The sequence below is a fragment of the Petaurus breviceps genome, unplaced genomic scaffold (genome assembly GCF_028583685.1).
Source record: "Petaurus breviceps papuanus isolate PSGF00001 unplaced genomic scaffold, PetGlider_PUasm1.0 208, whole genome shotgun sequence".
Lineage (NCBI taxonomy): Eukaryota > Metazoa > Chordata > Mammalia > Diprotodontia > Petauridae > Petaurus > Petaurus breviceps.
In genome coordinates, this window is record NW_027185852.1 from 31,416,937 (window position 1) to 31,430,767 (window position 13,831).

At 54.1% G+C, this 13,831-nt stretch overlaps 1 protein-coding gene across 3 annotated transcripts in view; it reads right to left on the bottom strand.

The window, feature by feature from the left end:
• Positions 1 to 530: 530 nt before the first annotated feature.
• LOC138165433 (receptor-type tyrosine-protein phosphatase F) overlaps positions 531 to 13,831 on the bottom strand; it is a 95,454-nt gene continuing 82,153 nt past the window's right edge. For all 3 annotated transcript variants that reach the window (XM_069093787.1, XM_069093788.1, XM_069093786.1), the window contains 11 exons: positions 13,388 to 13,511; positions 13,042 to 13,217; positions 12,291 to 12,410; positions 11,978 to 12,132; positions 6,844 to 7,129; positions 5,816 to 5,994; positions 5,358 to 5,484; positions 4,999 to 5,124; positions 2,792 to 2,946; positions 2,564 to 2,699; positions 531 to 2,028 (listed from right to left, as the gene is read on the bottom strand). In XM_069093787.1, coding sequence (XP_068949888.1) covers positions 1,960 to 2,028; positions 2,564 to 2,699; positions 2,792 to 2,946; positions 4,999 to 5,124; positions 5,358 to 5,484; positions 5,816 to 5,994; positions 6,844 to 7,129; positions 11,978 to 12,132; positions 12,291 to 12,410; positions 13,042 to 13,217; positions 13,388 to 13,511 — 1,653 coding nt within the window. In that variant the 3' untranslated portion in view covers positions 531 to 1,959. The remainder of the gene's footprint in view (positions 2,029 to 2,563; positions 2,700 to 2,791; positions 2,947 to 4,998; positions 5,125 to 5,357; positions 5,485 to 5,815; positions 5,995 to 6,843; positions 7,130 to 11,977; positions 12,133 to 12,290; positions 12,411 to 13,041; positions 13,218 to 13,387; positions 13,512 to 13,831) is intronic.

Below are 13,831 nucleotides of genomic sequence, written 5' to 3' on the forward strand. Positions count from 1 at the left end.
TACTCCTGAACCCATCCAACTGTTCTTCCTGCCCATTAATGCATGTTCTTTGGGTCCTGTTTGTTCTCTCTCCAAAATCAGTTTGCAGATGGGGAAAGACACTTGAAAGTTCTGACTGGGTCAAGATTTGGCAGGTTGCAGGAAGAGTTGGGGTTTTCCCCAGAGCCTGTGGCGTGCTGGACTCTCCTCATGGTACAGGGAGTTGCAGAGTTGGTTTAGAGGGTCCTCAGAGGGTGACCCAGGAGTGTGCAAAACCCCTCCTCTTGGAGCCAGCAGCAACCCAGGAGTTTCCAGCAGGTCTAAGGAGATGGAGACAAACTCAGGCTTCCCCCAAGATTTTCAGGGCTGGGAGTGGACCATGTACTGGGCTAACTCCTCTCGTCCAGGAACAGGCACCCCCATGCGGAGAATGTGGAGATGTTGGTGGGTCACTGAGTGGGCAGCCAGTGGGATGTATCTTGCTTTGTTTTGTTATATGGGCATGGCTAGCTAGTGGGCAGCTATGGGAAAGAATAGTCGGGAGCCCCATGTGTATGAAACCCAATTATTCAAATTTATTAACATCCAGAATTATGCAATGACGCTGCAGTCTCATAACAAGTAGAAAACAGACATGTGGCGTACAGCGCGCACCCACCCAACAGCACGACACCCACAAGGCAGAAATGAACATTGGTCTCCTCCGACAGAGTGACCCTGAGTGCCGGGGTCAGGGGGTGGGGCTCTGCCACCCCCCACCGGCCGGGCAGGCCCAGGGTGTTCCCCTGAGTGAGGAGGAAGGGGGGAGGGGGATGCGACTAGGTACACCGAGTCCAGTAGTCTGGCCACATTGGTTCATGAGGACACCCTGAAGTTGAACATTGGCTGTGATGATGAATTCCTATAAAACAGCTACAGGTTGGTGCAGGACGCCAAGGTCTCCGAGATGCCCCCTGGTCCCGGGTGGCGAAAGTGTGCTTCCCCCGGGCGGCCCTGGGGCGTTGCCCAGTGTGGGGGCTGGGCCTGGATTGTGCTCTTCCCTGCGTGTGCCCTGCCCAGGCCTGGCCCCACTGCCCACCAAGCACAGGGCAGAAGAAGGCAGCGAGAGGAGGGGGCCTCCCAACTCCTGTCTTCCCGACCTCTGGCTGCTAGGAGGGAGGGTTGGTATTTCTAATCTCTGCAAACACGGAGGTGATGGGAAATGCCCTCTCAGGGTCTCCCCAGACACTTCATCAGTACCAGGCTGTAATTTTTAAACACGCATTGGAATAGATGATTGGAGCTGAGTATTTCCCTTCTCCCCCAGGTCCCCCCTTCTGCCCTCCCTCCCCTCCCCCCAACAGCTGTGGCACCTAAAAAAAGGCCTTGAAGGAAAACCAAAGGAAACAACAGAACAAAATTAGTGGTGGTTCCCTGCAGCAGCAGGGAGCCAGAGCTTCTCCTGGAGTGGTAGCAGCCCCTGCCGGGCACCCACAGCGGACCCTGGGGGTGGGCTGCTCCCTGGAGGGGGCGGCTCCCCAGGAGGAAAGGCATCTTCTGTTTATTTGTATCGGTAAGAGTAAACACAAAGAAAAGGATCAGAAAGTGAGAAAGTCCCCAGCCAAGCCCGGAGCCTGGACCCTTTCACCGTCCACAAAGAAGGGAAATCAGAAGAGGTTACAAAACCCACCCAGCTACCCCTACTGAACTGAGTACAAAAAGGTGGCTCTGCCCCCCGCCCGCCGCCCGCCCACCCAGGGAGAAGCAGCATGAGGAGATGGGGGCGGCAGCCGCCCCCCCAGACACATTTGGCTCTGGGGTTTGGGGGGAAGGTCCTGGGCCACTGGGGTCGGAGCCGGGCCGCCGCCTCGGCCACCACGCAGGGGGCAGAGTCGAGGTCTCGATGGCTCGGCGAACGAGCAGCTCCTGCCGCCGTCCCTGCCAGGCCCCAGGACGGGATGGGGATGAGGGTGAGGAAGAGGACGACTGAGCGAGCGGAGGTTACGTTGCATAGTGATCGAAGCTGCCCAGGTATTCCAGCGCCGCTCGGTAACACAGCTGGTACTGGTCCTGGGGCGCGGGAGGAAGCCGAGGAGGAGGCGGTCATGGGAGGCCCTGACCCAGAGTCCTCCAGGATCTCCCTCCCCCGCCTTCCCCTGTCCCACACTGACCCTGCTGCTGCCTTCCAGGCCTGGCAAAGCCAGGGAAACACTCCCAGGTCTTTCATTACATAACATGGATTCTGGTCCTTTCCAACCCTGGCTGCCTCTGCAACTGACTTCTGATGCCCAGGATTAACCCACAGCCTCCAGCAGATTCCTGGAAGCTGCTTCTCATGGTGTGACCTAAGACACCCCTGGGTTTTCTGGGGACCACTGCTCTTCCTGCTGTTGTCATCCCGATGCTGATGCATACGGAGCTCTCAGGCCACTAGGACCCTGGGACCTTTTTCAAGCACACTCTCATGGATGCTCACATCAGACTTGATGCTGACACTTACAGAACTTCATCTTGTTGGATCCAGCCCAGCTCCCCCAAGTGACCTCACCTGCCCATTCAGTGTGCTTTCTCTTTCCCACCCCCACATGGACCCAGGCACAGGTACCTCTGTCTGCACCATGGCAGGTCTCTGTGTGCGCAGGGTCTTCACTGTCTGGAACATGTCTACCACACCCTCATAACGCATGCGCTCCAGGACGATGCTCAGTGTGATGAAGACACCCGTGCGGCCAACCCCAGCGCTGCAAGGGAGTGGCGCCAGCTCAGGCTTCTTCCTCACAAGCCCAGTCCCTTCTGCCCTCATCCCCACCCAGTCCCGCTCCCTAAGGCCTACCTGCAGTGCACGGTGATGGGCCCATCCTGGCCAAACTGCTCCTTGGTCTTGTGCACTTGCCCGATGAAGTCGATGAAGCCCTCGCCTGTCTTGGGAACACCCTGCTCTGGCCAGTCTGTGAACTGGAACTGGCGGATTGTCCTTGACTGGCCATCCTGGGGGAGTGGGGGCGGGCAGGTGTGACAGAAGGCCCTCCCAGAGGCTGCCCCTTCTGGTTCTCCCCCACCCCAGGCTGGGGCACAGGCATGCATGGGAAAAGCCAGGCCTAGTGGGCTGGGGAGGGGTGTGATCTTTGTCACCCTACAGGCCGCAGGGCCTAGCACTGGGCCATCTGGTGACTCACACCCACTCTACAGACATGGGACCTGAGACCCTGAAGACAACTGGAGTCTAAAAGGGGAATGTGAGGAGGGATTGTTTCTGGCAGCTGGGCCTACAATGGGGAGGGGGTAGACTTAAGGATAACTGAGGCCTGTGCTGACATGACCTTCACACACCAGGACTCCCAAGAGCCTGGATGGCAGGGCTGGGGTGGGGGGTTCTGACAGGCCTGGAGAACAAGGTCACTCTCTGCCACCATCGGACTCCCTTGCCACTACCACCAAGAGAGGAGGAAACTGAGGCTGGAGGGTGAGCCTCATCAGTGAGGGGCAGAGCAGGACAAAATCTGGGTCCTGGCTCCAGCCGGTGTGTTCTGTGCAGCCCAATGCAGCCTAGCAGAACTGACCACCAGTGGCAGCATGCCTAACACCACACTGGGGAAGCCAGGCAGATCTTGCTTTGGGGAGCCTGGAATCTCTCAGGAGGGAGGGTGCGGGGACACAAGAGAATGGTGAGTCCTATTCTGGACATGTGGAGTGGGAAACACCCAGGCCAGGTCCAGTCCCACACATTCATAAGCAAATGGTGACCAAGCCCTGGAGTTCAGATCCGGAGGATCCGATGAGATGGCTTGTGAATGTTGGAAAAGAGACAAACAAGGTTCCCCCGGGGACAGAGCCTTGGGGGATAGCCAGGTAGGGAAGGATGGAGAGGAGGGGGATCAGAGCCAGGGGAGTCACAGCACAGAGATCCAGGGGGAGGTGACGGGCAGAGGCTGAAGACGATGAAGACGGAGAAGAGGCCATGGGATTTGGCAACCAGGAGATCACTGGAGACTAGAGGGGAGGGGAAGGCTGAGGTCAGAAGCCAGATTGCAGGGGGTAGCTGGAGGGGACCTGAGGGCTTTTACAGATGGGCATGGCTAGGGAGAAGGTAAAAATTAGAGAGGGGGAGGAGACAGAAAAGGGGATAACATGCAAGAGGAGACGGGGTGAGCCCATGGCACATCTGAGAGGCAAGAAGGGCCATCTCTTCCTATGTGGGAGTGAAGGAGGAAAGATCAGGAGGTGAGGCCTCAATGCCCCCACCCCTCCACTGCTGCCTGGCTCCTCCCACTCAACCTCAGCTTCCCCACCCCCATGTGCAACGTGTGGCCACATCTAGTCACTTCTGTCTCTGTGAATAACTCAAGGGCAAGCATGGGCAGAGACCAGACTGGGAGCCACATGGGAGGGGCACGGCATAGGCTCAGACAAGACTGGTCCTGATGGGGCAAAGGAGACGACAGGCTGAAGGGAGGAAGGGGAGGAGGATCGCCACGGGCTGAGCAAGGCTGAGGCACGGGCTTGTGGACGGGGCCCCTGGCATGCCCTCCCTCCTAATCTCTGTCTCCTGGCATCCTTCAAGTCCCAGCCAAGATCCCCGCTTCTGCACTGGCCTTTCCTGAGTCCCTCTGTGATTCTCCTGTGTCTTGTCTGTGTTGTTTCTGCCCAGTCGTTAGGCTAGAAGCTCCTCGAGGGCAGGACCTGTCTTTTACCTCTCTGTATCCCCAGCACAAAGCCTGGCATGAGAGTGCCTAATAAATGCTTGCTGTCTTAACTTGAGGCCGGTGTGTGGCTGAGGGCAGGGGCAGGTGTGAAGAAGGGGACTGTCGGCCAGGAGCTGACTCACTTGGTGGACACCAGAGAGCAGCCCCCAGACCAGTAGGGAAGGACTAGGAAGGATAAGAAGCTTGGGACTGCAGGGGGAGGGAGGATTCCCTGAACCCAGGAAAGGAGAAGGAGGACCTGCATAGCCGGCACAAAGAGCGCTCCAAGGGCACCACAGGATGAATGGGGGTGCCCAGATGCCATCCTGGCCCTACCCACTTGCACAGAGGCACATACCCTGGCATCTGTGACCTTGAACTCTCGTAGGATGTACTGGGGCATGTTGTATTCGGCCATTGGGTCCACCACAAAATACTGGTATCGAGCGGAGCGTTCAGCAGGCCAATACTGATGGCATTTTTCCTGTGGGAGGGCAGGGGTCAGAGAAAGAATCACGGCCTGGGGCAGAAGCAGAGCAGCCCAGGAGGAAGATCTGGGGCCAAAGACTGGTCCCAGAGGCTCAGCCAAAGCAGCCCAGGGGGCAGAGATGGAACCCAGGGGCTCAGCCAGAGCAGTTCAGGAGGCAGAGATGGGGCCCAGGGGCTCAGTCAGAGCAGCCCAGGGGTGTATGGAGGAAGACAGAACATGAGACTCACCCGCCCCATCTCCCGAAGCTTGGTCAGCATCACCACAATGGTTGAATTGTGCTCCCAGAGCATCCGCCAGAAGTCCTCTGTGCTCTCAGCCAATGGCCCCTGTGTGGCAATGTAGGCTTTCTGCTGCCTGGGGCAGGGAAAGGGGTGTCACATACACTGGCACCTGGTACCCAGGGTCTGTACCTGGGCTTTGCCTGTCTGACTCAGACTCATGCCTCCCCAGACCCTTCTACCAAAAAAGCCCAAACAGCATCTTGTTCAATTCTCTCCCAATCACTTGGCATTGAAGTCTGAGGGTGACAATCCAAGTTTTTTATGCTGGCATTCAAGGCCTCCCATCCCCAGCTGCCTCCCCTCCCACTGCTTGGCTGTGGACCTCTTCCTTCTGCAGGGTCATCCCTACAGGCCAGGCAGGCCCTGGCCCCCCACCATGCTGGTAGTGGCCCAGCCCCACCAACCTATATCCATCAATGAAGCTGGCATTGATGTAGTCTGAGCCCTCCACACCACGGATGGGCTGCAGGCAGACACGGGTCAGCTCGTACGGCATGATATTCACCAGCCGATTTTTGAACTTGTTGCAGGGAAGGTTGGCGCTGATGAATCGTGACGTGTGGGCCTTGGAACTCGCCAAGAGCTGTGGGACCGAGAGGGTTCAGTCAGGGTTTAGTCTCTACCCCTTGGGGCATCCCCAAGCCTAGCCAGGCCCTGGTGGAGGGAGAAGGAGCCCCTCAAGAGCAGAGCTGCTGCTTCAAGGGAGCCACTAAGGAGACAGGATCAGGGCCCCAGGCATCTATGCTGGGGGTTATGAATCACATGGCTGCCTTATCTGATCTGCAGAGGACCCCAAGCTGGCACAGACAGCTGTCACAGTGAATGAAAGCAAGGATCCCAAAAGATCACGTCTGGCCAGACTATTAGCCTAACCCTCAGAAGGTGAAATCCAAGAGGGACAAATGTAAAGTCTTACACCGGCAAAGGCTTGGTTAGGAGGCTTTAGAAGGGACTACTGGCTCTCTGAGTCAGCAGCAGGCGAACCCAGCTATTAAGGAAGTCTAAACCTTGGTATTTAATGTGAGGGAAAAGCAGGGGACTGTTGCACAGTTCTCAGTCCACAGCTGGGGGACTGCTGGGTGGTCAACTAGACAGTCCAGAGGATGGTGGCCAGATTGGGGAATGGCCTGTCATCGAGGTGGACTGAGGGTATTTAGCTGGGAGAAGAGAAGGCTAGGGTTAGGGAGAGAAGAGGTGAGACACGGGAGCTGTGTTCAAATATCTGCAGGGCTGTCCTACAGATGAGGGATAAGATTCCTCTTGCTTGGTCCCCCAAGGCAGAACTAGAAGCATAGTGGGGAAGCTCCAGTAGAACCAGATGCCTGTGTCTGGGGTCCCCGACAGCTCACAGACTCTGGGTGGTTACTCTTTTCTGCTCAGGGGGAGCGGACAGTCTCCAGGGCATCAGTCTCCTGTCCTGGGCTCCACCCACCTTGAACTCTAGCTCCATGGCAGTCACGCTCTCCCCGGGGGGCACCTGGCCCAGCTTCTGGATGTGGGCGTAGAGGCTCCGGGCCGGAACCTCTGTGTGGCCACACGTGGCCGCCTCCAGGAGGGCCTCGTGGATGAAGACGTACTGGTCCTCTGTCTGCACCATGTAGTTACGCTGGGAGCGCATGCACGTCACGTGCCCATAGATGTCCACAGTCTTCTCATGTTTCATGCGCTCCAGCATGGCGTCCGTGACGATGAAGCAGCCTGTGCGGCCCACACCGGCACTAGGGGACACACAAGGATTAGGCTTAGGCTTGGAGATGTACTTCTTCTGTTCCCCAGGTCTCAGCCTGGGCCTCAACACACGGAACCAAGCCCAGACAGGTCTTGGTGGACCTGTATTCTGGGCAGAATCAAGTCAGATGAAATATAATATGAAAGATGTAAAGCCCTATACTTGGGATCAAAAAGTCAATTTAGGGCTAGGAAGTACCTTCTCTAAAAATAATCTGGGAACTTTAGTGGGATGCAAGCTCAATGAAATAGCAGTGTGATGAAACTGCCAAGGAAGCTCATGGGCCTTGGACTCCTTAAGAGAGAGCCTGAGTTTCCAGCCCCAGGGAGGGGACAGACCCTCTGCCCAGGTCCCAGGTTCAGTTTTGGGCAATTCACTTTTAGGAATGTCATTTGCTAAGCTGGTGTGTCTGGAGGCCAGATTCTATGTTGTAGGAGAATTCATTAAAGGAATTGGGGATGTGTAGCCTGGAGCTGAGAAGTCAAGAGAGACAGAATCACAGAAAGTCTGTTATGTACACGGAGGCTCAGACTCATCCTGCCTCACCCTTGAGGTGGGCATGGAGGGTAATGAGGGAGAGCCACCCCGGTGTGGGATGGGCTGCTTTAAGAGGTGACGAGTCCCTAACACTGCATGAATTCAAGCCCATTTTAGTAGAGCTTGTGCAGATAGAAGATGGACTAACTGGACTGAGACCCCTTCAATCTTGGGGCTCTGGGACTACCAGACTTGGTACCAGACACCTGAGCTGGAATTCAGCCTCTGCCCCTCACCAGCTCTGTTGCTTTAGCCTTGGTCTTCTCTGTAACACCGGGCCCCACTCACAGAGAGTGAGTGAGGGGGGGGGGGCTCTTGAGCTGACAGTGCTGGCTACAGCCTCCTCACTATCCTGGGTGCTAGGCTCTGTTCAGTCCATCTTTCACACACCTGCTCCTAGCAACCCCCTTCTCAAAAACCTCCTGTTGGCTTTCACTGAGGCCTCACTTCCCAGCCTTCTCAAACTGGATAGTTCTGGAGCAGCCCCCGTTCCTGCTCCCTCCTGTGTCTTTGCTCACATTCTCTTCTCCAAGACCTGCCTTGACCCTCTCCCTGTTAATAGCAATTTGTTGCAGGCCCTTGTCAGCTCACACCTGGACCATCACAACAGCTACTGGGGCAAGGGGTCTGCCTGGGCCTCTCCCCACTCCAGCCCAATCTTTCTTCAGTCACCAAAGTGACTTTCCTAAAGCACACCTCTAATCACGTCACCTCCTACTACTCAATAAATCCCAGCCTCTCCTTATCGCCTTCAGGATCACAGAGGAAGTGCTCTGTCTGACATCCGAGGTCCCTCCTGATCTGGGTGCTGCAGGCTCCTTGTGCTCGGCCTCCTCGCTGTTCCATCTCTTGCTGCCAGTGTCTTCTCGGGTTGTGCCCCTGCCTGGAGGGCCCTCCCTCCTCTTCTCTGACTACTGACCTCTTCGGCTTCTCTTTGTAAGTCCTAACTAAAATCCCACCTTCTACTGGAAGCTTTTCCCAACCCCTCTTAATCCTAGTACTGTCTCTTTTAAAATTATTTTCTAAAATGTAGCCTGTTTCTACATATTTGTAGGCTGTAAGCTCCTTGAGGGCAAGGTCTGTCTTTTGTCTCTTTTTGCTTCCCCAGCGCTTAGTACAGTGCCTGGCACATAGTGTTTAATACATGTGGACTGACTATTCCAACTTATCTGTTTGAATCATGCTGAATCCCTCCTGTAGAAAGTAAGTTCCCTGCCAACAGGGTCTGTTTGATCTTTCTGTCGACTAGCACCAAGGATAGGGGCCTGGCACACAGAAGGTGCTTAAATAGCTGCCCTTTCTTGAAATAAAGGAAGCTGAAAAACTGGAAATTCATTGTTCATGGTTAGTCTGAACCAACATTAACAACAATGACTAGACACTACCTAATTAAATGACCCGGTGTCATAATTAACCAAAATACTAAGAGATTACTTGATAGAGTTTGACAATATCATCAGACTTCATGCAGAGAACAAAAGGCCAAGAATCTAAAGAAAACAATGAGGAAAAGCAGAAAAGAAAGGAACATAGCACCGTCAGACTTCAAATAGTATCACAAAGAGGCGATCTGCATAAGTGTTCAGTTAAAAAATAGAAAGGATCTGGGATCTCAGTGGAACAGGCTCAACATTAATCAATCAACAAACATCAGTGTCAGGATATGCTAAGCAGTGGTGAGCACAGAAGGAGAGGAGTGCAGTCAGCCATCATGCAGGACACTCCAACACACAAGCTACGGGAGTGAGGGGGAGGGCGGGTTTCTTTTTATTTGACAAGCACCAGTGGGAAAACTAAAAAGTAGTTTGGCAGAAAATAGGTTCAGACCAGCATCTCACACCATATATACTGTAATAACCTCCAAAAGGACTATAAAAATATATAAGGTCACATCTTTAAAAAAATTAGAGAACAGAAGCAGCAGGTAGCTTCCACAACTATGGTGAGGGAAGAATTGTGAACAAAGGTAGAGGTGATTGTGAAAATTCACAGACTTATATAGATGGAAGGAACTTTAGAGATTTGTGAACCCAATCCTCTTATTTTATGGATGGAGAAACTGAGGCCCAGAGAGGTTAAATGACTTGCCTAGAATCACAGAGCTAGCAGGTGAGATTTGAACCTAAGTCCTGACTCTAGACCTAGTGCTTTTCCCAACTGTGCCATGCCAATAGAGAGATTAATTCAATTACATAAAATTTTACAGTGTTGTTACATGAACAAAATCAATATGGATAGAGTAAGAAGAGAAAATGCTGAGTGAGAAAAGTCTTGGCAAGGCTATATGTACCATTGACAAAAGGCATATACCCAGGCTATATAGAAAACTGACACAAATACCCAAGTCCAAGAGGAGTTCCCCCAGCTGATTAAGTGGGCAAAGGATATGAACAAACAGCTCCGAAAAGATAAATTGTGGGCAGCTCGGTGGCGCAGTGAATAGAGCACGGGTCCTTAAGTCAGAAGGACCTGAGTTCAAACCCAGCCTCAGACACTTGACCTTGGGCAAGTCACTTAACCCTAACTGCCTTCCCCCCTCCAAAAAAAAAAAAATAAACTGCAAAGATGAACAAACACAAAAAATGCTCCACATCACTAGTAATAGGGAAATGCAAATTAAAACAACTTTAGAGTTCTACCTCACACCCATCAAATTGGCAAAGATGATAAAACATGGAAATAGCCAGTGTTGGAAGAGGCATGGGAAGAAAGACACTACTACATTGTTGGTGGAATTGTGAACTGCTCCAGATATTCTGGAAAACATGTAATTATATTAAGAAAAGTCACTAAACTGTTTATAACTTTGGACTCAGTGGACTGCTAGGCATAGACCCCAAGAAGGTAAATGACAGGAAGGAGTCTACGTAACAAAATATTCATGGCAGTTATTGTTTTTTCTTTTGGTGGCAGCAAAAAATAGGAAACAAAGCGTCTGTCAACTGGGAAAGGGCTTTAACAAACTCTGTTAAATGACTGTTCACAGAGTATGTCCTGGTTTCCCTCAACACTCAATTCAATCCCACTTTTCCTGGTCCCGGTGGCTAGTGCCCTGACCCTGTCTTGCCACCCTTCTCTTACAGGGACATAGTGTTTTACATATCATCTTCCCTCATCAGAATGTAAGGCCCCCTAGGGCTGGGGGTGGGTTTCTGCCTTTCTTTGTAACCCCAAGGCTTAGTACTGTCCCTGGCACACAGTAGGTGCTTAATAAATGCTTACTGTCTGAAGGCACCAGAAGAAACCATATGAAGAATTATAAGAAACCTGGGGAGGATCGTCCACAGAGATTAAACCCAGCGACAATTGTGTCAATGATGTCAGGGCTGGAGAAGTGAGTGGCAGCCCTCCCCCTCCTTTGCAGCAGTCTGCAGGACCCTCCCCCTCTTAGGCAGCAGTCTCTGGTCTCTGGCATGAGTTGGCTGTCTTGGCTTCTTGTTTACAAGGAAGGGCAATGGGGTGAGGGCTGAGAGGCAGGCACGTGACTACCAGCCCACTGAAGGGCTGTTTGCCTGGCCTTCCTGACCTGAAGAACATTCCCCATGTCCCCATGGAGAAGGGCCTGTTTTGAGGGAGTCTCTGGAGAACAAAAGTCCAGCCGGTTGAACTGAGGTTTGGTGCCCCTCCTGGCAGAGGTTCCAAGCTGCTGGGACCTGCAAGGCACCTGCCAACCCCTAAGACGGATGAAGCACCTGGGTAACACTGCTGCCAAGTGCTCTCCAGTCTGCCCCAAGATCCCCAGGCTGGGGAACTCGCTGGACAATTCTTGTTATGTTAATTAAGCTCTTACAAATTAATTGTCAATAAATTCTCCCTCACACAGACTGTGAGGACTTGGGGTCTTTTGACTGCTGAACCTCCTTCACTGATCCTCCCACAGCCTCTGCCTCTGGGCCCTTCACCAGCCCAGTTGCACCCCTCTGGGTGGGTTAGCTAGATTGTAGCATCCAGACTGACCACAGTGCTCTAGATGATGTCCGACCAGGCAGAAGGCAGGACACGATGCCTCCTTTCTCAGTGCAACCCAAGATCACACTGGCTATCTTAGGCTGCTTCATGTCTGGCTGGCAGTCCACTCAAACCCCCAGATCTTTTTCAGCCAAACTGCTGTTCTAGTCAAGTCTCCTGCACCCTCTAATTAGGAAGTGAATCTGCCAAACCCAGGGTCAGACCTGGAGTTTCTCTCAAGAGAACCACCCCTCATTAAACATGGCCTGATGCCATCATGGAATCTGGGGACAAGCCAGACTCAGAGAGCAGATGGGAGAAGCTCAGTGCCCGGCCCCCCACATGCCCTCACCTGCAGTGTACCACCATGGGCCCAGCATCCAGGGGGTTGCAAGCCTTGACCCTGCGCAGGAAGGCCAGGGTGGGGGTTGGGTACTCAGGGACCCCGTGGTCAGGCCAGGCCAGGAACTGGAACTGACGAAGCTCTCGCTTCTCACTGGAGCCGGTCTGGCAGGAGAAGCGTGGGGCAGGATCGGGGGTCACTTTGGGCTGCTCATGCCGACCCCCTGCCCTACCCCGCCATGCCTCCTCCTCCATACCCTCCTGGTCCCTCTCCAAGCCAGGTTCCCCATCTTTCCCTCCCACTCCCTTGGGGCCCACGGCACCTTGTAGAGGGCAAAAGTGCGGACGGTGTATGTGGCTAGCTCTACAGTATCCAGCAGCGTCACCTGGACGAACCCATAGGTCTCCATGCCCCGGCTTGGCCAATACTGATCACACTTCACCTGCAGCAGGGACAGACAGGGGTGGACATAAATGTGGGGAACCTGGGTAGGTGGGCCAGAGGCCCTCGTGATCTCACCTGTGGGACAGGACTCCGCCTCTGGTGTATTCACTGGCCTGGCCCAAGAGCTGCCCACCAAGGAGCCTCTCCCTGGTCATCACTCCAGGTTGGAGCAGGCCAGACCCATTGGCTGCTAGTTTTCTCTACTGTGTTCATGAGCCCATTACCAGGTGCCCCCTTCCCCCCTCAGAGGCACATACCAGATTCTCAAGGGTCTGAGCCTGCACCTGACCAAGAACCCCCGTAAAACTGCTCTTGACAAGTGTCACTCCACCACTGCTTGGAGGCTTCCAGTGATGGGGAGCTCACTCCAGCTCTCACTACCTGCACATCTTTCTCAGCATCTGGCCCTTCCTCCTCCTGGTTCTGCTTCAGGCTCGGGCAGAACCAGGTGGACCCCAGTCCTTCAGCTCCATCCTGGCAGCTCTCCTCCCCTTCCCTGGCTTCCTCTCAGCTGTACGAATGAATCTTGCCTGGTTCCTCCAAGCTTCACTCTGCAAAGGGCTCATCTACTCCCTCACTCCCCCACCTCTGGCTCTCGGGTGAGAGATGCTGCCTGGGGAACAACTCACCCGGGACTTCTCCTCCAGCCGTGTCATCATGACGATGGTAGCCGTCCGCTGCTCCCACACCATGCGCCAGAAGTCGCCGAGGGTTTCGGGCAGGGGCCCCTGGGTGGCGATGTAGGCATTCTGCTTGCGGTACCCATCAATGTAGTTGGCATTGATGTAGTCACTGCCAGGGACCCCTATGGGAGTCAGAGTGTGAGAGGGGCCACGTGTCCTGGGGTGGCAGTGGGAGAGCTGGTCTCTGGCCCTCCCACCCCCCACACCATTTCGAATGACAGATGAGTTACTTCCCCTCTCTTGGACAAGCTTTTCCCTTCTGTAAAATGGGTGGAGGGTTAGATGGGCTCACCATCAATGGATGTGAGGATGACACGGGAGTGGTCATAGGCAATCACGTTGGCATAGCGGTTCTTGGGCTTGTTGACCTCCAAGTTTGAGTTCTCCCAGGTGAACTGCTGTCCAGGGTCAATGGACTGCAGAAGGGAAGGGGAGCGGGCAAAGTCTCAGAGGGAGGCACAGGGAAGGGGCTTCTAGATTGGGCTCTGTACCCACACCTGCTGCTCTCAGCTGAACTCCCAACACTGCCCCTTCTGGGAAGCCCATCCTGATTTAGACCCTCCCTTCCCCAGACGGGCAGCCCAAATCTGCCAGCCATGGGAAGTACTAGTGGCCATGGACTAGAGATATATTTTGGGTGTCAGAGCAAATGCTGTTGGCTAGGTAAGGAAAAGGAGACTATGTAGGTCAGGGCTTCCTGGAAAGAGAGGGATATAAAATTAGGATCTGATTTGGG